Genomic DNA, 27,942 nt, shown 5'->3' with positions numbered 1-27,942 from the left:
GGAGAGAGCCGTGGGGCTGGGCAGCTGCCAGGGCCCTCGGTTTTGTAGGAAACATTTGGGGTTACCGAGTCTGTTTGTCCATGAACACCTGCCATCACCACACAAACCCTACAAGCTGAGTTTACAAACAGTTAGGGTGTATTATATTTCCTTCTGGCTTGGCTGAATGGAAAGGAATTCAAATGGGATGGTTAAACCACTGTTGCAACAGGCCGTGGACTGGCAGTGTTGTGGTGATAGCTGTGTTAAACCCATGTCAAAAATGGGGACACTTTCCACATAAAAATGAAATTAGTTCCAGCATTCGTTTCAAGAGCATTTATTTAATCCAGTATTCAGAAAGAGTTTTCAGCGTTTTTCTCACTTGTGATGAGAAATAATCATCTTTTCCAAGAAAAATAAATACAGCTTTCTGCTATAGAGGAATGCAAATTTCCTTTGTTTCAGAAAGTTGATCTTACGGTACAGAACCCCAGTATGAGGCTCCTGCAAAAGAAAAGATTTCTTGGCATTGCAGGGCTCTCTGCAGATGAAACATCGTGGCGATGCTCTCAGCTTGCTCCCTCACAGGCAAGTGTCATCCTCGTTGCATTTGGGGTGTCCCAGGTGAAACACTGTCCTTCCTCTTCACCTTTGCCAACCCCTCATTTGAAGACTTCCAAGGGGGACAACTGTTTAGCTTAATACCTTAGACATCAGGATGCTTTCCTGCTTGGTTTGCTAGAACTGGATGGCCAGGTCTGGCTGTCCGAATGAGTTCATAGAAGTCCCAGTTGGTTTGCATCTCCCAGGGTTTCCTCTTCAGCCCTGTGCTCGCAGAGTGGCAGAAGTGTTGCAGGAATATCTCCATATCCTGTGGTCCCTGGGACTAACTGCATACTCCCTTGCAAGGACCCTGGTAGCAATTAGGGTGGATTAGGGTGGATTGATGACCCATAATTCTGGCAGTGGTCAATTAAATCCTCTGAGAGCTACAGCTAAATCAGAGTGTTCATTGCTCATAGGTTGATAGGAGTGCCAGTCCCATCTACCTGTCCTACTGTGTAGAGGAAAAGAGTCCAGACTGGCTCTGGGATTGAGGATAGTCGCTTGTACTCCTGCTCCCTGACATCATACTGATTTGTGAATGCTCTAAGATAAATATTAAAAAACAGTGGTGTTTCTGTGTGTTTGCCAGAAGGACCACGTTGCTATACATCTGTTTCCCTTCCACATGTAAACAGTTTCTCAGCTATTGTGATGTTTTTCTCTCCTGGATTCTTCTGTGGTTTTTCCACATATCCTTCTGTTACGTACTGCACGTTGGACTTCTGATTGACAGCTGGAAGATAAATACACATTTATTACTGAAAGATAAATACACATTTATTACTCGTTTATTACTGATTTTACCAGCCTGAAATACGTGCTATTTCATCGTGTTATAAAACAATGAACGACCCAGCATATTCAGGACTGTTTAACAATAGTTGAATTCCCCGTATAAACCACTCATAGTACCTTTAATGGCATTTCAGTAGATTGAATTTAGAAACTAGATAAAACCTTTGTGATTATCCAGTCTGAACTATCAAATGAAAAGCCATGATTTTAATTTTTTACGGTTCTGTATCAAAGGTGAAGCCATGATAGAGCTAAGCTATGAGGTGGAAGACTTCAGGTGATGAAAGCCTTGGCTTTACAATATTCAGGTTTAGAATGTCCAATTTGCAAATATCTCTGTACAAAAAAAGGTGGACAGCGATTTGCTTCTGCAGTGGTTGGTACCAATGCTCTGACAGGAATTAATTTATATTGGTTGAAACTTTTTACCTTGTTCGTTCTTCTCATGGCCTGGACTTTCTTCGTTAGATTTGGATTTATAACTCTCCAGCGTCTGCTCTGAATTATCATTTTCTGTGCAGAAAACAAATGTAATTAAACACTGAGATTTTTTCCATGACTCTTCCTCACTCTCTGCCTTGAGCATAACAATCCTAGTCTTTCAAAGAGAAGTTAGAAAATAAGAGTGCAATTATTCTGGTCGTTCACAAGAGAGATGCTTAAGAAAACAATTCAGTTATGTGACAACTTGTGGCGGCTGAAGCTTGGCCCCAGGCCATCAGCTGCAGGGACTCTTCAGCAGCTGTTTGCACCAAGCCACAGTCGCTGTCTCTAGAAGGGTGTTTAACCAGAGGGCTGGAGGAGCAGCGTCCTCAAAAACAAATATAAAAAAAAATAACAGTGTTATCAGTAACTCAGACAGTGCCATCACTCACCTCTCTTCCACACTCCATGAGCTTTTTTCAGCTTCCTCATAAAAAGCACAACAATGATGAGCAACACGAAAATCAGAACAGCCACCAAGCTTGGCAGCAGGACATCCTTCTCCCTTTGGATGCCTTCGGATAGCAGATCTTGCTCTGGAAAAGAGGCAGATGTATGTTTGTGTTGTTAAAGAGCTTCCTGGGAGTTTCTGGTGATTAAAGCAAGAATGATGTCTCACGGACAAGGCCAGGTGAACATGGGGGGAGTGCAGATTTCACCTTACTGGCCTGAGTTTTAAGACATGAGGTTAATATTTTCCCTGGTGTATAAACAAGCAAAACTGTTTGAAGTCAGAGAATTTGGTAAAATGTAGCTTTTTTTCTAGATGGTAGAAATGGTTGTGTTTCTGTGGTCTTTCCTCAAGATTGCAAGTTAGCATTACCCTGGTGTACTGACACTAGGTTTGGAGGTGGATACCTGGTCAGAGAGAGTCAGCTTGACGTTAGAAAGCTTGTGGCATGTTTGGAAGTTGTCACTGAAGAGTATTTATGAGAGCTTACCAAAGGTGATGATGGAAATCTGAGTTATGTTTTCACTTGGGGGTGAGGCTTCTGTCCTGGGAAGTTCGTCGTCTGTGACTGTGCCATTGGATGCTGTGTCAGTGCCTGGAGAAAGAAAAAGAACAGTGTTTCTCTGAAGGGCAAAGGGATGCTTGAGAAATCTTTATTTTTCCAGCAGCTCTGAAGGGCAGGGCACCTGGTAATGCAGCAGAAAGGCTTCTGGAGCCCTTGACTTAAAGCACCGTGCTCACTTCCTTGACACTGCATTTCTTTATAAGATAAAGACCACTTAAGCTTTACGAACATAAAATCCTTGGAGTACTTTACTGAATACTTCCAATTTTACAGACTCACAGGAGCGTGAACTTTGAATCTTTGTTATTTTTTTAGGCTTTCCCTGCCCCTTAGTTCACTTGAAATACAAGAACATGCAGCTATCCTTTTTCTTAAAGCAGATTCTTTTCTTGTATTCATCTCAGATTATCTTTTGCTGTCCTAGCTCACAGAGGTGCAGTCACCCAGTGTGAGAATCACTGTCCTGTGATTCACCACCCCACGTCTGATGCTGTAACGTACCGTTTGGGACATGGTGACTCGGGGCACCAGACAGTTCTTCCTCTCCTGCTGCAGCTGATGTTGCTTCGGGCCCTGCAGAAGCAGAGAGGTGAGCTCTGAGTTTCTTACACACATGAATAATATAATATATCTTTGTGTAATTTACTATGATTTGTAAGACCAAAAGGATAAGACACGCAGTGTTTGCCAAAACTTTACATTGATAAGAGATTTTCTTCCTTATCAGTTACGTAAGCACATCGTGCTGAAAGATTTATGCTCCCTCTCAATGTTAATAGAGCTGATTATCAACAGGATGTAGCCATTCTGTGAAGTTTGCAGACACTGATACAGCACTTTTAAACAAATATAAACAAAGGGATCATGCCTTTCTAAAACAGTCTGTTGACTTTTCACTGCTTGGCCTATAACACTAAGCAGGTGCCCACTTTGGTGGGTTTTGGTCAACCAGTTTGCACAGTGGAGCTCTTTATTCTTCTGTTGGAAACAGTTCTCCAGTACAATAAATTCAGTTTGCAGCCATTTATATGCACAGATAATCTTTGTTGCACAGTGCCACCTAGTGCAGCCACCCAGAGAAATCCCAGCTTCAGCTCATGCCGTGCTTTTCTGACACATCACAAGAACGCTTGGCCAGTCTGGCTGCTGCCAACCCTGATGTAATTCTTCTGCATCTAACAAGAGAGTTTGTCTGCTTTTATGGCTGTAAAACAGAGGCTCTGCTCACAGGCAGGAACTGCTGTTTTATGTTGTGTGCAAGATGGTAATATAATGACATTCCTGGTGGCATTTCTGTCCTGGTTTGATAAATTCATGTGATTAAGTCCAAACTTACAAGTAGATGTGACAGCTGGCTGGAGGTTTTGCTGGGTTGTAGTTGATGCTGAGCTGAGAACTGCTGGATTCTCTGGTACTGCAGAAGGGATGGTTGGCTGGTCGGAGTCTAGAGGAAAATCCCCAAACACAAGATAAACATCACATGTCACACGTTGCCCTTCAGCCCAATCCCAAATGAAAACTGCTGTGGTGTTCTTTGTGCCTGGGCTGTTTGGGTCCCCTATCTGTGGTTAGATTTACAGTCCTCCCTTCCCACCTTCAGTTTCCCTGTCTGAATATATTTAGCACCGTGAAATGAGTAAAAAATGAAAGTAAAACTCATACCATTATGTTGTGGGTAGCTTGGGGAGAAGTCTGTACTGTCGTCAAGATCTGACTCTGTTGCAGTCGCTGGGGGGAAAAAAACAAAGCAGGTCTGAATGCTGAGCAAAATCTTCCTCAGTGCTGTTCTTTTGCAGCCCAAGCTCTACTGAAAGACACTGTACAGCATTTTCTGTGATGGATGCTGTGCTTATCTGACCTGTATATTAATTAGAGGAAGACAATACCTGCAGGCTGCTCATGCTCAGAGACGTGTGTAACCACCTCTTGTGCAGTTGATGCAGGATATGTGTTTGTCACTGAAAAAAAACAACAGTACAACTTTCAGAGCACTTTGTAAGCATTTGTAGAATCAAGCAATCTAATGAGGAGCGAAGTAAGAATAATTAGACCCATCCTAAAGACAAGTAAATGGGCAGAAGGCAAACTGCTCTGAGAATTAAAAGCAGCTTCAGTGTTAATTTGCAGTGTTTACACCCTTCTAGCTTTCCATGTGGATGTATCTAAAACACAGAGGACATGGGAAGCTCAGAGCTTTTTGAGAACATACACTGCATTACCTTTAAAGCTCTAGGGCAAACACTACCAGAATTCTAGCAGCAGCACTGGGGAACTTAGCCCTGCTGCTCATCTGAGCTGCTATGGTTTAATTTTAATGATTTTTAAGGTAGTTAGGAAGCAAAGAAAAAAAAAAAAAGCAAACATCAACAAGTAAACCATAAAACCTTAGTTTGGAGTTCCTCATTTGCCCTAGATAGCCCTCTCATGTAAAAATAGATTTCACACACGGGGCAGTAGAGCACAGCGTTCAGCTTTGCACGCGTATCTGCATAACCACTTGCGTGCTAAAATGAGATAGCTGCTGCTCAGAGCGCTGCAGTACCTGTCCCAGGGAGGTCCTCAAAGCGGAAAGGCACAGCCAGCTTCTCTTCTTTTAATGCTTTGTGGTGAACGAGGCAGCTGGCTGTTGAATTGGGCCCGTAGGCGAGGACTGTCAGCGTGCTGGTCGTGGTCCATTTCTCCCCACTGGCTTCTAACTTGTGCGTGGTGTCACCTATACGCCCGTTGGAAGAACACATTTAAGTGCTTTCTAGTCAAGAGCAATTTAATGAAAAACCTTCCAGGCACAATCTGCATTACTTTGCTCTGCTAGAGCAGCGCACGATTGCTGGGCCCAAGTGGTTCATTGTGTAAATGGATTTACACGGGAGCCCAAAGACAGCAAGGTCACCTTTTCTTCCTCGGTGGCTGTTTAAGTGCAGCCCTCGCTGCACCTCCTGTGCTTAACCCTAACACTCTGCTCCATTTCATGACTCACAGGGGGAAGTTCCTCTGCAGCAGTGCTCACACACCCTGGAAGACTGCAGTGGGATGTCCCGACACCCACCAGCACTTCTGGTCCTTACTGAATGGAACAAATTGCTTAGCTGGGGCCAGAACCCTCAGAGGCAAGGTTTGTAGCACGACTGAGGGCTAAAAAAGTTCAGATTCTGCTTAGTGATAATCTGAGGGTGCTGAATTTGTGTCTCAATAGCTGTACATTTGTTACCCTAAGCATACGAAGTTGTTGAATTTTTATTGATGTGCAATATTTATGTTTGCAATAAACATTGATACAACTCCATTAAATCCTGTACGAGTCCTCCATCATCCCCACAGTCCAGGTTTGACTTCCCGTTTTACAGCTGGGAGACATGAAGATTAATTGCTGGGCCATAACGAATTAGAGGCAGTCGTGTGACATGTCTGCTGCACTCCCCAGTCCTTTAGGTAACACTGACTTCCACTCACTAATATTGGATGGAACGATGAAGATGTATTTCATGTGACACAGAGAGACGTGTTTGAATAGCTCTGGTGGAGAGGGAGGTTTTTTTTTTCAGATGTTTACCTTAAATGCCCACAGTTGCACAATAATCTCAACTGGCTGCTTCTACTGTAGAGGTTCTCTGGAAACAAACTAATGCTTTCTCTTGACCTGTTCCCTTGGTAACATCCTTGTTTCTTAAATGAAAGAAATTCCTTGTTTCCAAATTAGCCTTTACAGATAATTTATTGTATCACAGACCAGTATTTCTTAGCACTCTTTGCCATCCCTAGTGGGGTCACATGAGAACTCAAAAGGATCTCATAGTGTTTTTGCTAGAAAGGAAATAATCTTTAATTGTCAGCAACAGCTCAGTAATTACAGCTGGTTTGCCCCTGCTGAGCCCTGGTGGAACTGAGGTGTTGCCAGTAATTAAAATGTATTAGCTATTTTCTGATTAGTATAAATATTTGCAGGAAGTGATTAAAGCTGAGAATGGAAGGGGGGAGAAAGAGGTGTTAGTCAAAGGCAGTCACCTGCAAAAAAGGAAGGGCACATGCAGAAAGTTTGAGAGTTGCTGAATTAGGACAGTTATTTTTTCCCTCTCAAACATCATTTGCATCTGCTGCAAACGGGCTGGATGGTGAATCAGCACCTCTTCATGCAAATATCCCTTCATTTAGCCAACCACAAATTAAACCAATCAAGCAAACCCAGCGCAGGCCCTTTGTTGCTTAATTAAGTTCCCAGGTAGCTGTGGGACAGGAGGTGGAGGGCCAGGTAGCTCTCATTGCTATGATGTGCTCTAATGCCTGGCAGGTGGTTGTGCTATGGATCTGAAGGTGCAAGGAGGAGACAAAGGTAAGTGTAGGTTTTTATTGAACTAGCTGGAAAAATGCTTGGTTGGCTTTTTTTTTGTATTTGCTTCAAACAATACACCTCATCAGCCCAGAAGTGAGATCCTTTCAGGTTTAAGGACACCCCTCTTTTAGAACAACAGGAAGAGAATATATATAAGCTTAGAGCTGACACATTGCTTCCCTAAACTCTGTGTATCTTCAGAGGGGCTGTTCCCCTAAGCCCTTACAGTCAGACACAGCCCAGCCCTCCCCAGAACACACGTGGAGTTGGAAAATCTGCTTTTTAAAAATCCACGTACTGCTCCAGAACAGCCTTCCCCCTACAACTGCAGATAGTTCTGGCTTTCACAGGGCTCATTTACCAGCCGTGCTGCTTCTCCTGAGTGTAGTTCCTCTAAGCATGGGGTGTTATACAGCTGCATTAATGCCTGTATATCTGACAGCTTGGATTCTCCCCCACCCCCCTGTTTTTTTTTTCCTCTGGTCTTGATTTCTAGCTTTACTCAGGCCAACCTGCTTTCCTGCTGTTTTCTTGAGCTCTTAGTTAATAAAAAAAAAAAAAAAAAAAAAAAAGCCATTTTGGGGGGAAAAATATTACAGGCTAAGCTTTGAGCATGTTGCTTGGTGATGGAAAAATTACAAACATGTTTGTTAATATGTAAAAGAAAATGCATCTGCATCTATGAGTATTTTCCTCACGTTGACAGGGACGTTTCCTCTCCAGTGTGCTACAGTTGCAGCTAATAAGGCAGGTATTATTAGAATGTGGCCTTTGAAGCAGCTATTTATATGGTACACAAGTTAAATTGAGCTGCCTAGAGGCTCCGTTCCCCCTCATCTGTGTCTACCTAGCTGTGCTCAGGTCTGTCATCGCTGCAGGGCTGTGTGGGCTGTGTTTCCTGAGTGCTGTTCGTGGTGTGCTAGGGAACTGCCTGGCTCTGAGCAGCTTAATGAGAGAAAGGCAGCACGTGTGCAGGTGAGCTGCTCAGCATAGCTAAGGAAAACCTGTACCAAACACAAAATGGGATTTGTCATGGCTTTGCTAACCGGCTGCCTACGTGGACGTGCAAATTGTGCCTCCAGAGTTTTGGTTTCATTTTATTTTGGTGGAATTTCACTCCAGGTTCTCAAAGGGTTTCGGTGCCAGGTGCTGTTGTTCTTGCACCGAATGTGAGCAGGTGAGATGAGCCATCCTGTGATCTCCCCTGCACAAGCAGTTAGTGCTGGCTTTTCTCCAAACCTGTGCCACCAGGGTACCATTTTTAGATGTGCTCAAGGCTGATAAGAAGAAATTGGTTTATAACAGTCTCCATTCTTTTAACGCTTACCTGGAAGTTGTATCCCGTTATCCAACAGCCAGGTAATCTGGGGCCGTGGTTTACTTCCTCGTGTAGAGCAGGACAGCGTAATGCCTCTTTCTGTGTCTTGGGATGCTTCCAGTACCGGTTTAGAAGGAGCAGCTGCAGCAAGAAGGTTTGCAATCAGTTGTAGTAATTTTTTCTGCTCAGTTTTATGAATGGCTGCATGCACTAATAACGCTACGTAGCGTTGTTGGGTAGGGCTGAGCTAACACTGAGATTACGCAGTGCTAAACACCATACAGTTGTATGCAAAAATGCAGCCTTGGAGTTAGGGAGCTGGCTTTGTTGTTCTGCTCCTCCGGCACAAAACAAGGATGGGAACTTACCCAACACCTCAACAGTCGTCGTCTTGACTTTGAACGGGATGCCGTAGTAGAAGCATTTGTAGACGCCTTCGTCGTGCACTGTTACATTAGACAGTCGGATGGATAACTCATCCTTTGAATAATGGATAAGCTTGTACCTCTGATCTCTTAAACCTGTAAAGAAAACACAACCCAGCATGCTATGCGTGTTGGTACATAAGAGGAAGACAGATAATCAAAGCAGTAGTGAGCGAGATCAGTTCTGTTTACTGCAGTTCTTTTTTTAGTCATCAACCTTGACATAAGTGAGCAGTTGTAGCAAAAAGCGTTTCTAGCTGGTGCTGCCCTGGCACAGAGGCAGCAGTAAACTGATGAATGGGGTGTGTGCTGCCAGCAGGGAAAACGTTTTTTTTTTTTTTTTTTCTTTTTAACTCTGTAAATAAGTTCAGTTTGGCAAATGAAAAATCTCCTTCCAGTTGGCGTGTAAGTTGAGTGCAGGCCTTGGCTTTGACCTCTGCTTCTCTTTGATTTTATGCAGGTAATGTCCCCTATTTGCCTCAGTTTCCCCTCCATCAAAAGGAGTTACCACATTATTCGGTGTCTGGGTAGCAACACGAAGTGATTAGATTTATATCCATAGTAAGAAACAGAATTTCTGAGGTTTTTGTAGCTCAAGAGGGGGTAATGCAGAGGTGCAAGTGATTTCCCTCAAGTCACAGACCTGAAAGGTCAAACCCTCTTGTTTTGTTTCTTTTTATTTTTTTGATGGAGAGGAATCAGTGAAAAAGAAACAGTTTAGAGCTGCTTCCAAGCCTTCAAAAAAAAAGCGGGTCTTCATCCTGCGTTCCCAGGTATTACAGCAATTTGGGTTCCTTAAATATTTAGATAAATACAAGCAAACATTGGGGTTCAAGGATGTGATCTGTGGTCAGAACACCAGCATGACCCATGAATACAGAACCTAGAGTGAAGGTGCATGAAGTGGTGACCGCTTTCCCTTCCCCATTCCTCAACCTTTAATTTGGCCTTGAAAAAATCCCTTCCCTCTTTGGGTGCATACTACGATGTATACATGAACGCTACGGTCAGCCCACACCTCTTTATTTACTGCTTATTAATTGGCTGTTTCTTTTCTCCTCTCCTTGTCTAATTAGCTAATTTTAATGAGACTGTCACCTAGATGTACAGTGCTCTGCTGTGCAGTCCTCCTTCTCTTGACTTTCTGGTGTTGGCTTCATTCCTCCTGGGTGAATCTTGGGGACAAGCCAGCAAGTCACATGGACTTTTCCCACAATCACAGCACAGAAAGTAATGTTCTGCCTCCTGAACTGAACTGAAACTGGGGATGTGGATCAGTCATTAGAGAGAAAACTCTCAAAAAGTGTCTTCATTTTTTAGCTGAGCTCTTTTAAAATGTAATTTGGGAGAATAACATAGCAGTGCTGTAATTTATGGTAATGATTAAATATTAAAGGATTTTGGTAATACCATGATGTAAGACTTATACACAGTGAGAGGGGAGGGAACTGATTCGTGAAGTGGGTTTTGGAGAAGCAAAGTGACAAAGGATCACAGTGATGATTCAAAATAAAAACTGAAAATGTCCCTACCTAGCGTGAAGCTTGGTTCCTGTCTAAAGGAGGACAGTTTGCCTTTGTAAAAGGAAAGCACTGACTTGTCAAGTATCCAAATGGTTTGCAAACTCTTATCCTTGTGGTTGTTATATCATGCATCATGCTGAGAGATAATCGTGGGATACTGATGCTGTGGGCTGAATCCTCAGGTAATTTAAGGCAGGTGCTGATTTTGTCTGCTCAGCTTAGAGTCTGCACTGTAGATACTAGTGGATATGTCCTAAATTGCTGTGTCAGCTCAGCAAAGCTTCAAGCATCAAAAGGGCTACGTCTGCTGAAGGATGGAGATGCTTAAAACTGGTACTGGAGATAACTGGTGGCGAGGGGAATTCATCCTTGGTCTTGGTTCTTGGGTGCAAGACCTGACTAATGGACCACAACAAGAGTGAGGAACCCCTGCCATAGCCTGCTGTGATTCCTGGAAGCTTGGATATCCGCACCAAGCAGGTTATAATAAAGAAGCAATACTTATTTGTGGTATTCTCTGTTTAGAAATGTTCATGACACTTGTGGGAAATGCTCAGGGGCTGGTTTGATGCAGATAACAGGACCCTGGAGCTGGGATTCCCAGAGTAACCAAAGAGGACGCTTGGCTCCTGCACTGTTTTGGTGGGAATTGGGTTCCTGTCATTTGGATAAATCCCCAAAAGCTTTAACAAGCGTGGATGCTGACTAGGTACTGTACATATGGGGAGGGCTAAGGCAGACCTCATCTTGCAGAGCTGTCAAATTTGGATAAGAGTAAGATTTAGAAGGCATAGTGAGTGGAAGAGAACACAGTAACTGTAATTCTGGCTCTGTCAGCACGTAGTAAAAACTTTTGCTCTGTAGTAAACGTTTCCCCTTGATGTGCTACATCTAATGCCCCCGGTGAGGGGAAGAGCACCCAGAGCTTTCAGGCAGGACCCCTCCCTTCCACTCTTGTAAAGCAGAGTGGGTTTTGTGCTGGTGGTAAATACAGCTCCTTGCTAAAAGCTGTAGTGCCAGACCACTCTTGTGGGGGTTTCCATTTCATGAACTTCCTGCCAGAAAGGGGCTGAGCGTAAAACCATCTCAAGCGGTTGGGTAGCAGGTGAGTCAAACTGGCCCTGGGTGGGAGCTGGAAAGCCCACCCCTAACTGACCCTCTGCTCCACACAGAAAGTGCCGCCTTCGGTTTTCACACTTACCCCACTTGGTGTCGAGAAAAATCGTAAACCCACGAGGGTTTAGCCACTGCCTGATGGAGCTGTTGCTACCCCCGAGGGTGCAGCTGAGATTTAGGTCCTCTCCTTCCTGCAGAGTTATGGTTTCACCGCCAGCTTCTGCGAAATCCCCTGCCAGACAAGAGGGGGGAAAAAAACAACCATTAGAACACGACAGTGAAGTGACAATGTTTTGCACTGAGCAATGTGTCAACTTTCCTTTTCTCAAGGTTTTTCTAGATGGGGAAAATTGCCAGTGTAATTGTACTGATTTAATTAAACCACAGTGACTGTGGTGACCTACCTAATGACTAGGTAAGGTTTGTGACCTTTACTGCCAGCGCAGCCAGGTGCAGTTATTCGATGTTAATCCACGTGAATCAATGCAGAATTGATAGCACAACCAATTAATGCACATGTTCTCCCTGTAAAAATTAAATTTTATTCCACATTCCTTTCTGGAGCTGTTGAACCTGATTTGTAAGGGTGCGCAACGGAGTGGTAGCTGTGAGTGATTAGTATCTCTGAAAAAGGGGCTTTTTTTATTCGAATGCAATGCTGCAGCTGCTTTGAAATTTCTTTTGCAGGCAGGGTACACAAACCTGGCCTGGCACAGGTTACTGAAATGAAATTTCACTTACTCCTCCCAGGTGATTTTGCAGACGGGCAGTAAAGTGCGTTTTTCTCTCCAGACATTCTGAGATATGTAATACACTTTGTGAAAATATTTGATGGCCCGGAATGAATTGCCTTCTCCAGAAAAAGCATGCCCTGGAGAAATTACTAAGAGCAGTGCCCTGGTCAGAGTTAAGTAAATAGGCAGTAAGAGGGTTTTATTTTTCATTCCTGTTTTGTGTGTTTTGACTTTATTTTCAGGTAGCTGCCTGCTGCAAGTTCCCGTTGCGTACACACGTGCTGCAGTTTGGGGAAATGAATCTTCCCGGGCTTCAGGAAAGCTTTTCATTTACTTAAAAACATTTTAAAATATAACAGAAAAGAAGCTATTTTGGGGCGTTTTTGCTACTAAAATCAGAGGAAGGATTTGTCTTTCTGTAAGAAAGGGGTTGCCCGTGGGTATCTATTGCTGTTGTTCACCTTTGACTTGAGTACACGGGACAACGTAGCCACCTTCACAGAGCACTTAGATTTGGGGGGGAAGGAAATCAAACTGAAAATGGCAGAAAAATTATGGCCTAGGAATAGATTTCTCCTTTTCAAGGCTCTTTCTCCCTAGTGCTTCTGATTTGTATTTTTTTTTTTTTTTTTTTTAATTCTACCTCTGCTTCTCTGCTGGTTTCTCAGGGTTCGTGTGAGTTGAGGGAGCTTGCAGAGGAGTGGTAGCAAAAGGGAGGTTTCCTCGCGTAGGTTCCACTTGTGAAGACCTGTGTCACAGGAGCGTGCTGGTAAAGCAGCAGAGGGGGCCTTGCCTGTGGTTTTTCACACTGCTTTTCACAGTGGCTGTGTGGGGGCTGCTTCCTGCTGCTCGCAGCAGTGTGGGGTCTGTAAGTCGCACCTTTTGAGGTGAGAGAGGCAGGGCAGAGCAACGAAAAGATGGGGGGTGTTGCTTGCTATTTGCTTTTCTAAAGCAGAAAAGAGCAGCCCCCAGAGTGGAGCATACACGTAATTTCCATGTGAGACCACGGCTTCATGCAGACCATGACTCAGAGGACAAATTTCTCTCCCTTACGGGGGGCAGCTTGACGTGGCTGTGGGCTTTGAGCCTCTGCACTCACCACAGTGCAAGCACGAGGGGTGCCAGCTCCAAAGGGGCAGTGTGGATCCCAGGTGCCCTGGGTACCTTGAAAAACTGGTCTGTGATGAACTACAGTGATACGTCCACCTTCTTAGCAGGACAGACCAATAATTTCTTGCTGGAAATTGCAAGATACAAAGGAGCAGAACGGTGCAAGCCTCTGCTGCTCTGTTAGCCACCAGAAAATGCACACAGAAATTGTTGCAAGGATGCGCGCTCACTCAATCATTTCACAATTGTCTTTAAAACTGAAGCCTACAGAGACATCCTGTTTAATCAGCTATTTTTGACCTGTGGCCACAGATACGTGGCAGTCTGGGTTGGTTCTTGAGGTCCTGTGAATGATGGCTGAGAGCAGCTAGCGTGGTCATCGCGCAGCAGTCTGACAATAGTGGGGAATTGGGGTTGGACACCCAGAAAGAGTGGGAGCTGCTGCTTTGCAGCAGGTTTAAAGGGCACTGTGAGCACTGTTTCAGCTAGGATATAATTAATGACCTGTTAAGGCCTGAGCTCTGTTAAATACCATCAGGGATCAGAAAATATCCTAAGCGTACTGTGTTAAAAAATGCATTGTTGCTGTCTGGACTCTTGGATTCGATACGGCCTCTGTTAATGATACCTTGGTGTGTGAGATCACACTGAAGTGTCCACAATGCCACTGCTTTGGCTTCTGCTTTTGCCTTTAAGAAGGGAGAGAGACTAACTTTGGCCAGCACCAGGCTCGAGGATGCGTACCTCCTGCAAAGGGCAGGAATGACTCTTCTGAGGATCATGAGCTGTCAAAAGCTGTTTTGTCTCTTTCCTTACCTAAGTCTTTCCACATTTGACATGGTCAGATGTGAACCTCACACTCTAGTGTATGAAAGAGGAGATTAGCAAAGCAGGTGTAAGATGCATCCTCTAGCAGGAGTGAGGAGTCTGAGCATTTAAAGTGCTTTTCATTTTCAGAGTACTTTGAGTGCTTTTTAAATTACCCGGCTTGTTAGATTAGCCTCTTCTTAGAAAAATACATGAACAAGGGCACATACAGATATCCAAGCCATGGAAAGTAAGCTGCACATATTTAAGGGAGCCTCTCAATTTTTCAAGGCTTTGCCATCTCAGTGTGCTGCCAGCTGCTGGTAGGCGAATTGGTTTCACTGCTACAGGGTTTAGGATTCAGCTGGAATTCAGCACCCTGTCTGCTGCACCAGCTGGCTTTGGGAGCTGGGTGACAACACAACATCCTCAGTAAGAAAACAACAGCAGAGCTGCCTTGCGTGGTGTGCTGCAGCTCTGGGAACTGAATTCTCTAAGCTGGAGTGCTGTAAAGGTAGGAGCAGGTAAAAAAGAGCAGATTGCTTACCTTGTGTCAGGAGCAGAGCCACGATGTGGAGCGCCGTGGTGAAATTCATGTTGTGGTGGCAGTGCAGGCTGCCTGCGCAGACTTCCTCTCCCTGTCGGGGTGAGCAGCAGGTCTCTTTTCAGCACGGGGGGAACAGATTAACCATGACTTCATCACTGCCGGGGTCTCTGCCTCCTTTGCTTTTTTTTTCTGTTGTTCCACTCTTCTTCCCCCCCTTCTCACACGTTTCCTACGTGTCGGTGAAAGCTGAGCAATCGTTGACCTCATGGGTCCCTGAAATGAAGCTAGTGGGCGGCAGGAGTGGGGGCACTTCGCCTTGCGCCCCTCCACCTCCATCTCATTCAGCCTTTTTTGTGCAGGGGAGAGGGGAAGAGAGGCATACGGAGGTAAAGATTAAAAGAAACACATGCCTGGGGTGATTCCACAGGGGCACCATGCAGGATTTAACTCCTGCCGATGGGGAGGCACCCAGGAATGCAGAGAATTTTTGGGTGCTGCTGGAGTGCAGGAACTGCAAGGCTGCTTGAAAACCCAGCAGTGCAGATTTAATCCTTGGAAAAAGAGTCTCGAGTCACTCCATACCTTCTCCTGCTGTGTGCACGGGATGTTTGCATTGCTCTGCTTGCAGGGAATGAGGAAGATGGGAAAGGTGATTTGCTGTGTGTGGTTTGTGGCTCTTTAGGGAGCGAAGAGCCTTGGGAGGTGACTTGCAGGTTCACTGCTGAGCATGGGGCAGGGCTGACTACATCAAGGGGGTCCTAGAGAACCAGTGGCACTGGCCTGATTCCTTCTCAAGCAACCTGGGGCATAGCCAAGCTCTTTCCTGGGTGTACGATGTCCAGTATCACCACAAGACTCTGTTGGCAGAGCCTCTTTTCACGTTGTAGTTGTGTGCTGATTTCCAAAACGGCCTCAGCACATCTTCCTCTGGCAGATTTCTGTAACTGCTCAACGTTGAGTGCAAAAGACTAATTCCCTCTATCTTTAATAAGATAGGAAATATGGTTTAAACCAGTATGCATTTGCAGGACATGAGTTTGAGTGAACTGGACAAAATGGTTAATTATAAACACATTCTGCATTCCATCTTTAATTCATTAGAACCTATTTCCATTGAATTTTCAGGTGCGTGGAAGTGTCACTCCATTAGTCTATGCTTGATAAAATATATGGCTTTTATGTTAATCATGATATAATCAGTTTTACCAGAAAACAGCTGTAGGCCATAAAATGTAATGTAATTAGCTGGTTTGAAAGGAAAGAGTCTCACTAATTGATTAAAAAAATCTGGATTTTTTTTTTTAATCCAGTAATCAAGGAAGAAGATGTGTATTATAAAGGTAGATAATTCTTTTGTTTAAAAGGCGTGCTCCCAGTGCCACGAACCTGACAGTGAAATAACTTTTGGGGAAAAGCCATGAAGCAGGAGGGATGACACTGAAGCTGTCTGCCTCCAGCCCAGAGGAAAAACCCTGTCCCTGTGCTGCAGGAGGAAACCGAGACTTGAGGGGGTTTTGTGCCATCTGCTGTCAAATCAATGAACTTCACCTTTAGTGAAGGGAGGAAAATAACTCGAGTTCCCTTCTCCTTCATTCTTCACCCCAGCAAAGTCCAACACAAGAGAGGAAAACTTAAATAGGAAGGGCCAGGCGTGGGAGCATGACATCTTTATTAAATCATCTATGAGGCATTTTTGTCTGACTTCAGAGAAATCCATTTAATGTAATAGGCAAATTAAAACGCAATGGTTGTTTTAACAGTTGTTAGCACTTGAAGGTGAGATTAAAAACAACCAACCCCTCAAAATAAAAAAAAAAATACAGATGTCACAGGTAATTACAGCTATTTTTGGCAATACAATTATTGTTTTTTTAACAGCAAACATTTTTCTCAAATAAATACAATCTGCTCACACTAAAAAACATAATAAACAGAATGATACAATAGGTTTAAAATGGAAAAAAAAAAACAAGTATGCACTGATAACATCAAGTTTTAAGAACTGTCCACAGAGAGAAACTTCAGAAAATACATTTCAATAGGAAGAAATAGAAAGGAACTGGCTGTGTATTTTGTGATGTTGTGTGTATGGTTCCTGGATATTCCCCAGGGAATGAATTTTTGAGGAAGTGGTGAGAACGAGATAACAATTTAGTGATACAACCAATCACACTTAATTTTTTTTAATTCATTCACTGTTTTAAGCATGTTTGCTCCCACCATCTCTGCACGTCTATTTTTGAAGTTCAAATAATTTCCCCTATATTTAAGCACTTCTGTGGTTTAACTATTAAACTTTCCTTTCTAAACAGTAGGTTTCTTACGGAATTTCAACGCACTTTAAGTTGTGAAGCATTGCAAACAAATTTCCAGCTCTGGGTTTTAATGAGATTTATCTAATTATGGCCTAACTCAGCTATTTAGCATTGCTCTTTTTGAAATGAGCATGAATATAATCAGACTCTCACCCCACTCTTATGCATTGCTCAGATCAGGACTGGGAGGGCTCAACCCCAAATTGATGTAGGACTCCCCTGTATTCCTTGTGAAGCCAAAGGCAGGTGAGGGGTGGGAGCCTGTGGTAGGACCAGGCTTTGTGGGGCTTCATCCCAAGCCTGGGGAAATTAGGAGAAATCTTCCTGTTTGTGTCCCTGGGCTCCGGGTCAGGCATTCTTGAGGACCCAGAGGGAGAAGTCTCCAACCCCTTGTTCCCAGTTCAGCAGCTAAGTGGGAAGGCTGAGTGTGTCACAGCGTCCCAGGCAGCCCCTTCCCCATCCTCTGACCTCTTCTCCCCAAGAGCTGTGGTGAGCACACAGGGAACAGTTACAATGCCAAAGTCCTTAAGATATTGTTACCCCAGGGACTCAAGGCTGTGGATACAAAATACTACACTGAGCAGTAGCATTCTAGCATCTCTTGTAGCCTCTTTGTTTTGCAGAATTACCTCTCATTGCCTTCACGAAGAACAATTCCTGCAGAATTATTTAAACAACTGCTTGTCTGGTGATGTAAATCATCATTTTCAGAGTAACATTGATACTAGAAGCTAACAACAGGAAGAAAGGAGGCTCTTAACATCAGCTGCCTATTCTTTCTGACACTGTTCAGACTGAGTGAAAAGGGAAATATTTTTTTTTCCCCCTGAAGTTATGACCTGCATCCTCAGTTTATGTAAAGAGGCAAAGCTCTGATTTGAGTATACAGGGTCAATTTACACTTGCTGAGAACCTGGCCCTGTGCTCAGACTATTTTAAGCATTTAGCTGTAGCTACCACTGCACAAAATGTAAGGTAAGTTCATGAAACTTTAGACCTGGGATCTGTATTGAGCTAGAAAGTTATCCACAACAGAGCTCGAGTCAACGGGGTGGGACGAGCTGCGGTCTCCCCCCAGCTACTTCAGCACAGGGAGATATCAAGTCCAGGGGTACAGGCCCTTTGCAAAGACTTGGTCAAATCTGAGCTTGGTAAAATGTGCCAGTTCTGCCCCTCTGGCTGCTGAGTGCCATCCCATCAGCAATTGCTGTGCTAGGGTTTGATCCATGTCTTTTTCTAGTCCAACCTTTTAAGTTTATGGAAATACTGGAAGAACAGTTTATTCTTGGCAGGTTTTCAGCTTTATTCCTTAATTGGGAAAAGAGGACAAATCTAGGAACTGCTGTTTGCCTTCTACAGCCTAGTTGAACTCTTAGGATCCAAAGCAGCTCACAGTTACGGTAAGAAGACTTGCACCCACTTCAGGCAGATCAAGCCTAACGTTTTTCTGGGACAAAACCCTGAAGCGATGTTAAATATACATTAATGAGCAGCAGTGGAGTGGAAGTGAAGCAGCAACTGTTTTGCATTCTTAACATCTTAATTAAAAATTGAAAAGGAACATATTTCTTACTTTTTCCCCCCCCAGTAAGCCCTAGCAACATGAGAACACTTAACACAAAACACCTAGGAGAAATCCAAATGCTGGAAGAAAATAAAATTTTCTTTCTGAGACTTTTGACACCTGAAAAATCTAATGACAGGTAAGACTACAATTGTCAAAATACTTTCCCAAGCATCCAAAAATATATATTTTTAAGAAGAGAGTATTTTAACGCATTCTACCTTCTAAAACAGAGTACTTTTTTTCTGTATTACTCATACGCAAAGATCAGCTAGTACAATACTCAAATTGTGCATTCAGCTTTTGTTCCCTCTCTGTTTCATGCTTCTGTCAAAATAAGTTCTTTGTAATGTGGTTTATCTGCAATAGGACCTAAGTAGCCTCTGCTGCTTTGTATAGGTGATATTTGGCATCCCTACTCACATCTTCCTGACCCATAGCACGAAACAAAGCACCACCTGGAGAATCACACCTGTATCAGTAACCAAATCAGTTTTTGTGTGATTGTCACCTATTTAGTTTTAAAGAAACTCTTTGCAAATGTGCAGTGAGTAAGCAAGGAGGAAAACAAGCCAGAAGCGCTCTTCACAATGCCTGTACACAGCCAAGAATAGTTTAAATTATAGTTTAAGAACTAAAGTGACAGCAGTGTAACTGCACCAGAGCAGTTTCCTTCTGTCATCTCATAAGTTATCTCCCTGACTTTTTAGGATACATCCCTGGAATCATAATGCACTTATGAGTGGCCTACTGAGCATTACATAGTCATAAATGTATAAATAACGGACTACTGGCATGGATTGTGACCATATTGCACAGGATGAGCTCTCTCCTGACTCAAAATCTGTACAGTGTTTTCTATACTTGCCCTGGCAAGCCCAAGATCGACTTGTTAAAGCCACCCAAAAACAAACTTTGATCTGTCTATAACTAATATGCTTTTGCCAAAGCTGGCTGGTATAAACCCCTGTGCCATACAAACACTTTAAATAAGGATACTAATGCTTGCTGCAGGAGGAAACATGGACAGAAGAGGGGAACTCTAGGATGCCAGAATCTTTTCTGAACTGCCTTTTATGTTATTTTGGGAATATTCAGAATTATGCTCCAAACCAAGAAAGGAGTATGCCCAAATCCTTTTTTACCCTATTTACACACAATTTTGAGTACCTTCTCAAAGTTAGCCATACAAACGTCCGCAGGAAATTTTTGATTCAGGACAGAAGACTTAAGGTAATATTGTCTAAAAGAAACCTGGATAAAGAAACTGGATAAATAGCATCTTAATAGGACAAAGCATGCTGCTCCTAAATTTCAGTGTACTGTTTTTTCAGCTCTGCTTTGTCTTTACGACAGATGGCACTTAGGAGTTAACGAAAGGAAGGCAAGCTTGCAGCCAAGGCCGAATTTCAGTGCCGCCTTTTTGACTTTAGCATTACCCACTTAAGAAAGCTGCCTGCTGCAGAACCTTATCAGGGCTGACAGAAAACCTCAGGAGGAGCAGAAAACCACCGCTGTGTAAATGACCAGCACAAGAACCCGGTAGAAAAGGCAAAGCCCCTTTTCAGGGGATATAAATGACACAGACACTTTAGGCTGGCTCTGTGCACAAGAGTGGATTTCAATAATTTAAATAAAAAGGGGAATAAAAAACAAAACAGCCTTTCTACATCCTCCAGGTTTGATTGGAACAGGCTTATTTCATCTCTGCTTAAGAGCAACAGCTCCCAGTCGTTGTTCACAACGGTGCTGGCTTTTGATGTGCAAGCTTCATCTGTAAGTGATGTGAAATTCAGATCTTTCTTCTGCTGCAGATCAGTGTCAATCTTTGCATCCACAGTATGCACGAGCCTAACCCAGGGCCGAGATAGAGGAGAGGAACAATCTGATGCTGCCTGCAGAGGCAATGCTGACCTCTCATTTCCAGCTGGTGGTGGTAGGCTTTGTGAACGGTGCTGAGAACTTGGGGGTTGTGAGCGAGGAGGGTGTCAACACGTGGTCCTGAGCAAGCCTGCTAATGCTTTGCAAAAAATAGCAACGAAAAAAAACCCAAACACATCCTGAATGCTCGCCTTTCACACAGTGCTAGTTGTTACTAGCAGGGTGCAGAAGGCAGTACATGGTACTGGTGTTAACAGAGCTCCATTCAAGGTGGGAAAACTTACCCGAGCAACTCACTGAACAGAGATTCCCTGCAGTGCAAGAGGTTCAATCTATATTTTAATATTTTTTCCTCCAAATCAGTCCCTTTTGCATTTGCCTAGTTGTATATGAGCATTTTTGCGTGACTCTGGCCGTGTAAGAGATATGCTAGACGAGCTGTTTGTGTGATCCACGTAACATGGTAGGACTACTCCACTGTCAATAAACACAAGAACGAAGAGACATTCTCGGACGCTTAGAAAGGCCGTGGGTTTTCCTATTCCTGTAGTAAGGTTTCTCTCCAGTTAAAGCCTCCAGTTGGTCCATGTGTGAGAGGGAGGATGGGGGGGTCTGTAAGCTGCCAAACACCTGTATCCCCTAGTTCTTCGCATGAACAAAACCCCAAGTAGGGAATCTGTGTGGAGAGAGAAGGAAATAAAGGCAATAAGCAGGGATTGAGCTGCACATGGAGCTCTTGTGCTCCTAAAGAGAGGCTCTTGTCTCTCTCTCCCTCTCCCCAAAGCCCGTTTGCAGGAGATGACTGTAGGATTCTGGCATGACGGCCAGATTTCATGCAGCATTGTACACGTAAAACACTGGGGGAGAGGGGTAATGGTTTTCTAAGGTAGCTTAAACACATTCAGTTCAACCCAAAGGTGTTATGTTGGCTGGCGTGGACTCAAACCCCAAAGGCCAGTGCAGGTATGAAGGGGAAATATGGATGAGATTGTTTTTGGGGGTGCTCAGATCAGCTGTGAATATCCCAGAGTGTCCACAAGGCTGGCAGGTGCCAAAGCCATCTCCTTTTGCAGGGCTGGAGGAAAGGAATGAAGGCAGGAGACCCCATTATCATTTTCAGGCTTTTTTCCTGCCTGTTATCAGCTGTTTGGAGTGGAACGAGAAAGGGAAGGGTTGTAGGAAGGAGAAGTGCCCTGGTTGGGGTGGTTTTAGTACTGGATGGCACTCGGGGTGTTCTGTACAGCCCGGTACCTATGGGATTGTAGCAGTGGCACTGGGTGCCAGCTGTAGGTGAGCATCGGATCCCCTGCTATCTGTTACAGAAGTGACACGTCAAATTAAGCCCCTTTAACTGATCTGCTTTCCTCTCGTGACTTCTGAAGTGAGTGAAACCCAGTAACAGGCTGAACGATCAGCCGAGAGGAACAAAGCGTCCTCTGCCTGGTTAAGCAGATTGCAGGCTGCTTTCTCTCTTTTTAAAGCCAGTGAGCTTTACCCCTCGCTGGTAATTACCTTTCGGACCATCTGTACAAAGTCCTTGGAGTTCTGCGGCGAGAGCCCTTGGAGCTGGCAGGTACAGGCCTCCAGGGAGGACGCGTGTGCCACTATCAGGATGTTATTCCCTGAAATACAGCGAGAAACGCAGGCTGAGGTGGGAGAGGAAGCCAGCTTTAGGGACGGGTGCCCGAGATGCAGCTGACCATTTAAAAATTTCCAAACAGGTTCAGTTTGTTATATAAAAGCTCATTAAATTATGTGAATGTGGGATAAGGCATGGTTTAATGACTTGTTTAGAGCATTTCTCAATTTTCAGGATAAGCTCTGTGCTACTTATTTTTAAAATGGCTTTCTGAGGAAAACAGGAATTGCAGTGAGACTCCACCTGTCCTGTGAAAAAAACACTTTTCTTCTATTTAAAAATTAATTCTGATTAAGACAAGCACTTCAATCTCAGTTGCTGCTTTTTCACCCCATTTGCTTTAGATTTCCATTTCCAAGATCCTTTACACCCGATGTTGCAGAGTGCTATCAAGGCTTGTGTGCAAACTATTAAAATGAAAGGTTTAGAATTTGGAAACGGATCAGCGAGATGAAATTAATGAGATCCCCAGAATTTTGGAACATCCTGTTCCCATGCTGTGAATGCAAAATAGGAGCTAGAGATTTTTTTTATTCCACTGTTGCATTTGGAGAAACATTCTGCAGTCTTCATGGGTTATATATTACAGAAGAATAGCACAGATAGGAGGTGGCAGATGCCCCATCTGATGCTGGTAACAGACAGCAGGGTGCCAATAGCTTATTTATTCCCTGGAAGAAGACTGTTTGCATTGTCTTGGTGTCTGAAAAATACTTCTGCTACTGAAGCTGAAGGAGCTGTCCTGTAGGCTGAGCTTATCTAAACTCAGCTCTGCCACACACAGTTTCACCTGGTGTTTCCAACCCCTCTGGGAGAGGGGATGGGAGATTTGGTTATGGGGTTTCACCTCCCTGAAGAGGGAAGGACTGGTGAGGAATATCAGCGTTCACATCCCGGGGAGCCTGTCTCGTTCTCATCCCCTCTGGAGCACTTACCTTTGCCTTTACATTCACTGATGATTTCTTTTGTTACTTGGTAGCTTCTACTTATGTACGTATCATAAGATTCAGAAACCACCAACTTGCTGACGGGAATATGAGGTCTGCGAGCAGAAAAACAAGAATGGTAAATTAGGAGAAGAGCTAAAGTTGTAAGTGCAAGTGATGATTCCTCTGAGCATACGTCTGTATTTAACTCTTCTAATTTCCCAGGTCCCCAGAGCTCAGTGTCAGGACCACTATGAGGCTTTTTAAACCTCCAGACTGAGATGTTTCCCTATTTTCCAGTAAGACGTTTTTGATTAGTGGGGAAATTAAGAAAATGCTTCCTCTCCTGTGGACAAGTCAGAGGAGGCAGCCTGTAACGTGCTGATTCCAAACATGTTACTTTGGCAATGCCATGCAGCCATGGCAATAGCACTTTGCATTTACACACTAGATCAATAGATTTCAGGGTTCATCCACCCAAATAAAGGGAGTGAAGGGCAGGGGAACAAAATGTGTTGTGCTGCCAGGGCTTGCAGCCTGGTCGGAGGGTGGGCAGCAACACCCGTGGCTGCTTCAGGAGAACTGCAGTGCCTGGAGCAGGCAGATGCTGCCTCTCCTTGGTACTCGTGTGGTTTGATGCAGAAGGGCAGGGGCAAGCTGCTGCTTTGGCTGTCTGTAAAGCTGCATTGCTGGGAAATGCCTGGAATTAGCTGACCTCCTCCTGGGCCAGGGCGTTTAAGTGAATTGCCCGATGGGGCTCCAGCCAGTTGTTCCAGCTGAAGCAGGTTGATGTGTGCAGAGCAGCGCAGGATAGGAAGCAGAAAGCTGTATTTTCATGCCATGGTGCAGGGAAAAGACGCATCTTTCCCCTCCGTTCAGTGACCTGAGATGTGCACAGGAATCACCCGTGTGACAGGAGGAGAGAGCACCAGGAGGATGTCTCCTAACCCCCCACCTAAGCAGCTGACCACACACGAGCAGGCTCTTTCCTTATGCTGAGAATATTCCTTTGTGGAGCAGCCACGCTCCTGGTCCAGCTGCTGTGCTGAGCCTGAGCCACGTGAGAGCCTTTCAGGGCCAAACACAGCGCGAGGACCTCTGCTGAGATACCCTTGTGCTGGAATTTCAGCTGCAGACCAGAGGGATGTAACTCAAGTGGCTTCACGGTATAATTAGGCATGAAAAAATCAGTTTTTTTTTAACGTTTCAGCTGCTTGCTTCACTTGAATGTTCTTAAACAGCCGGGTGTGCTGGGACTACGGGAAACACCAGCGGTTCTGGTGATATCACAAACCACAAAAGCTGACACACAAAATGTTTGTCACCAAGCCTATTTCGGTGGAAGTCCCATGTGTGTGCGCTGTAAAGGTTTTGTTTTCACCCGAGACTGCTCAGCCTGCGATCAGGCTCGTGCCAAAATAGAAAGGGCTGGTGTCTGCGAGAAGTCGTAGCGACACAGATATTTTGGTGGTGGAGGACTGGAAGCGTGCGACCTTTGGGGAGTTTCTTTTTTTTTTTTTGGGAGCTCTTCAAGCCTGGCTTGCATAAGTGAATCATAAATTTGAGAGTAGGAAGCCTGAATAGATCATCCTGTCTGTCCTTTACCACATGGCAATTTCTGCTGGGTTTTATTTAGCCTTTTTCGGTGCGGTTTACGGTAAAAAATGTAAAATGTGTGTGCTGGGCTGAGGGCAGCATGGCAGAGCGAGCTGGGGATGTGGCACCTCACCAGGCACCGGGACTGATCCAGCAGCCACAGGGCTGAGCAGCAGAGCTGCTGAGCACCAGGCAGGTCACCTCCACACTGCTGGAGCTGAGCAAATAATCTATATATTTCCCCGAGGAGAGATTGGTGGTCTTTACCCATTCACCATTCAAATGGTTTTTTAACCAGAAAGTAGAAATAATTGCTGAGGAGTGGTGAATCTTTTGTGTTCACCTCCTTGATATCAAATCTCTGAATTCTGATGATTCAGGAGACCCTGCATTCCCGGCAGATGTCAACATGCTCCCCAGGATGTTGCAAAATTTCCAGCTAAGATCCCTCACCAGGCTAATCAGGACGGACAAACAGACAAGCTTTTTCCCCTGGGGAAGGGCAGGGCAGGCGTTACGGAACCCATGATGTGATTTCAGCCCATAAACACGATGGTCAGTGAACTGAGTCAGCAAAACTAGTTCTGCTGTTTCCTCCAGACTCCAGATCAAGGCAGCACAGCCTTACCAGGGTTCATCAAACTCCTAAGTGTTAGGAAAAGGGCTAAAAAAAAACCAAACCAACAAGCTTTGAGGATTTCCTGGGCATGTGAAAGGTGCACAGGAAGGAAGGAGGGCTGGAACGAGAGCCCCCATCATCAGCAATAAGCTGCACCTTGCCAGTGCCCTGGGGAATTTGGTTTATAATAAGGCATCCTCAGGTTGTGCTTAACACAGCAGCCTCCAGCCTGCTTTAAGTTCATTCTGGGAGCTCCAGCAGCTCTTCCAGGCACTGCTTAAATTTACAAATTCAGCAGAATGTTACTCTTTAAAACCAAATCCCAAATATCCATGGATAAATGGATATGTATCCACGTATCCACAGTGGATACAAGGGATAAACAAATCCCCAAAGCAATCCACCACCCCCTCACCCCCCTTTCTGCTACCTGTAGGTTGTATCAACGCTTAGAGTAGCTGCAGCTAAGTCCACAGGGGGTATCCAAGCAGGTAGTGTGTTCCCAGAGACCCACTTGGTCCATTCAAACAAGCCCGGCTCTATTCGGATTTTCAGGTTGTTCTCTTGTTGCATACCTGGAGGAGGGAGAGAAGAGACAGTGACAGCATCTGGGGAGGAAGGCAGTGAGACTTGGCAGCTTTAATACTTAAGTTTGGTTATAAATTATCTTTTCTTGCTAAGTAGTTTGTTTACAGTAGCTGTGGAAAGAGGAAGCAGTTGATCTATGCACTTGGCATACGATGCACAAAGGCGTGTAAACCTCTGGGCGGCAAATTCCACGCAGTAACCTAGGTGTGACTGCATTTTGGAGCCTTTTTTACAACTGCCTCAATGCCAGGAGAGCTGATGCCCCACCACCATTTCCCTTCCCAGTTTGTGCAGTGCATTACTCCTACTCATGCAGCACCGAGCAGCTGCAGGAGCGCAGAGCAGGACGTGGCCCCTGCACACCCCTGGTTTCTGCAGGGGACACAAATCCCAACCTGGACCCACAGCTGGCGATGGGGCCATCAAACCACTTCAAGCACACCACTTCCCTACACGCCTGGCACACCACGCAATAAGAAAAGGGCTCCTTGCAGACAGGTGAAGTACACTCCCATGGAAATAATCCTCCCCCTGAATTACCATTTGCTCTGTTCCCCGTGCCAGGTTGCCTTTTATCTGGTTGGCAGTGGCTTTTCCCAGAAAGTGAGAAGAATGCAGCCTTTCCTGCTTGATGGGTCCTTACCTTTCAAGATGTTGTGTGCTGTTTGCACACACCGGAGGGACGGGGAGCTGTAGATGTAGTCTACAATGGTATTAGTTTCTAGCAAGGCTTCACCTGCAAGCAAGTTTTAACACCCATGAATAAAAACAGACAAATGGCACCGTAACAGCAGGGTGCAGGTATCTGCCACCCTGCAAGGAGCTAAAGAAGCTTCCCAGCTGCAATGCTCATGTTTTAGGAAGTGAGTGTACCCATGGTATTGTATTGCTTAACCGGTATGCAGAGAAAGCGCAGCAGCTTTTGCTCAGTTTGTCCCCTTACATTTAGCCAAAAAGCAAACAGTGTGCTGAGAAAAATAGTAGCGAGCTTGGATTTCATTTAGTTTCATCTCTAAGTCGTAAATCAGAATGATTCGACTTAATTCAGACCCAACTTAATTCAATTGGCTCGATTCTTTGCTGGTATAAATTACCGTTTCATTACACAGGTGGAAGATCACTGCAAATGAGATAAGAATCAACTCCACTAGTAGGGTTATTAATATTCTTGCAAAGCCTAAGGGAGCCAAATGAGAACAGGACTGCTGAGCATTGCACGGACTTGCAGTGAGTTATGTTTTTGTTCTGTTTGAAGAGGCAGGGCACAAAGGTGGGAGCGAGAAGGGGTTATTAACCTCGACTCCACGTGTTTAACGATGGCTCTAACCACGTCAGAAGGAGCTCGAAATCTCTTGAGAGAAGTGGGGCAATTTAGAAAGAGCGGCGCGTGCAGCAGCCTCCTGGCACGGGGATGCTGCTCATTTGCTTTGGTCGGAGGAGGAATTACGCTTCCAGCAGCCATCAAGGTCAAGTCCACGGTGCTGCAGTGGCAGCGGGTGCTTGCAGATGGCTGGTGGCGCCTGGGTCACGTACACGGCCGCGTGCTTGGCCCCTTGTAATGATAGCAGCAACGTGTGCTGTGATGGCTCCCAGATTTGCCTTCTGTTCCGTGCACGCTGCCAGCCCTGAAGCCACACGGCCCGGGGAGTGATCGTCCTGCAGCGCTGTGCGGTGATTTATTTTTGTTTAAAGAGCAAGGGGAGTTTTAGCTGCCCTAGTTTGAGTGTGACCAACGCGAAGGATTTGAATTTGGGAAGATGCTAAGTGCTGCTCGCTGAAGCTCACATCCTTTGAGGGGTTTCTTTAATCCCAGTGCTCAATATCTGCTCCTTCACTACTGAATAATTTTCTCTCTATACACAAACCAACAGGCTCAGGAGCTGGGGACAAGGATGGGGAATCGGGGACACACAGGAAATAATTTGGACTGTGTTTTTGCCACATCTACCTGAAGCCAGAGAGGCTGCTAAAAGTATATTGGCTTAGCGAACGACAGATCAAAATTCAGATTGTCATAATCAAGGA

At 44.8% G+C, this 27,942-nt stretch overlaps 3 protein-coding genes and 1 long non-coding RNA gene across 9 annotated transcripts in view; 2 read left to right on the top strand and 2 right to left on the bottom strand.

Moving 5' to 3' along the window:
- Positions 1 to 6,170, top strand: part of LOC311422596 — a 31,503-nt gene extending 25,333 nt beyond the window's left edge. For both annotated transcript variants that reach the window (XR_014685427.1, XR_014685428.1), the window contains exons 2-3: positions 3,307 to 3,471; positions 5,862 to 6,170. This is a non-coding gene — a long non-coding RNA (uncharacterized lncRNA). The remainder of the gene's footprint in view (positions 1 to 3,306; positions 3,472 to 5,861) is intronic.
- Positions 304 to 14,876, bottom strand: CRTAM (cytotoxic and regulatory T cell molecule). Its single transcript, XM_084495796.1, has 13 exons — positions 14,790 to 14,876; positions 11,677 to 11,823; positions 8,896 to 9,048; positions 8,537 to 8,668; positions 5,425 to 5,595; positions 4,769 to 4,840; positions 4,545 to 4,610; positions 4,219 to 4,326; positions 3,384 to 3,455; positions 2,808 to 2,912; positions 2,259 to 2,402; positions 1,813 to 1,896; positions 304 to 1,321 (listed from the first exon to the last, which is right to left on the bottom strand). The coding sequence occupies exons 1-13, from the start codon at positions 14,836 to 14,838 to the stop codon at positions 1,191 to 1,193; spliced, it is 1,434 nt and encodes a 477-aa protein (XP_084351922.1). The 5' UTR covers positions 14,839 to 14,876; the 3' UTR covers positions 304 to 1,190.
- The window catches only part of LOC311422593 (uncharacterized protein), a 113,978-nt gene continuing 92,798 nt past the window's right edge, over positions 6,763 to 27,942 (top strand). For 2 of the 4 annotated variants that reach the window (XM_084495800.1, XM_084495801.1), the window contains exon 1: positions 6,763 to 7,209. In XM_084495800.1, coding sequence (XP_084351926.1) covers positions 7,179 to 7,209 — 31 coding nt within the window. In that variant the 5' untranslated portion in view covers positions 6,763 to 7,178. The remainder of the gene's footprint in view (positions 7,210 to 27,942) is intronic. The other 2 variants (XM_084495799.1, XR_014685424.1) reach the window with 2 other exon arrangements.
- The window catches only part of UBASH3B (ubiquitin associated and SH3 domain containing B), a 64,750-nt gene continuing 53,249 nt past the window's right edge, over positions 16,442 to 27,942 (bottom strand). For both annotated transcript variants that reach the window (XM_084495794.1, XM_084495795.1), the window contains exons 10-14: positions 26,561 to 26,653; positions 25,760 to 25,904; positions 23,124 to 23,230; positions 22,062 to 22,171; positions 16,442 to 21,225 (exon numbers count right to left, since the gene is read on the bottom strand). In XM_084495794.1, the coding sequence (XP_084351920.1) occupies positions 21,088 to 21,225; positions 22,062 to 22,171; positions 23,124 to 23,230; positions 25,760 to 25,904; positions 26,561 to 26,653 (593 nt within the window). In that variant the 3' untranslated portion in view covers positions 16,442 to 21,087. The remainder of the gene's footprint in view (positions 21,226 to 22,061; positions 22,172 to 23,123; positions 23,231 to 25,759; positions 25,905 to 26,560; positions 26,654 to 27,942) is intronic.

This window comes from Aythya ferina, assembly GCF_964211825.1.
Source record: "Aythya ferina genome assembly, chromosome: 22".
Taxonomy (NCBI): domain Eukaryota; kingdom Metazoa; phylum Chordata; class Aves; order Anseriformes; family Anatidae; genus Aythya; species Aythya ferina.
Note: the sequence above shows the minus strand (reverse complement) of the source record. Positions and strands in the feature narration are given on the sequence as shown.

Coding starts and splice junctions, on each gene's coding strand:
- CRTAM (XM_084495796.1), bottom strand. CDS start 14,838: ATGAATTTCACCACGGCGCTCCACATCGTGGCTCTGCTCCTGACACAA. Junction 3,456..4,218: donor GCCAGCTGTCACATCTACTT/GTAAGTTTGGAC, acceptor CTGCTTCTGCAG/GGCCCGAAGCAACATCAGCT. Junction 2,913..3,383: donor GAGTCACCATGTCCCAAACG/GTACGTTACAGC, acceptor TTCTTTCTCCAG/GCACTGACACAGCATCCAAT.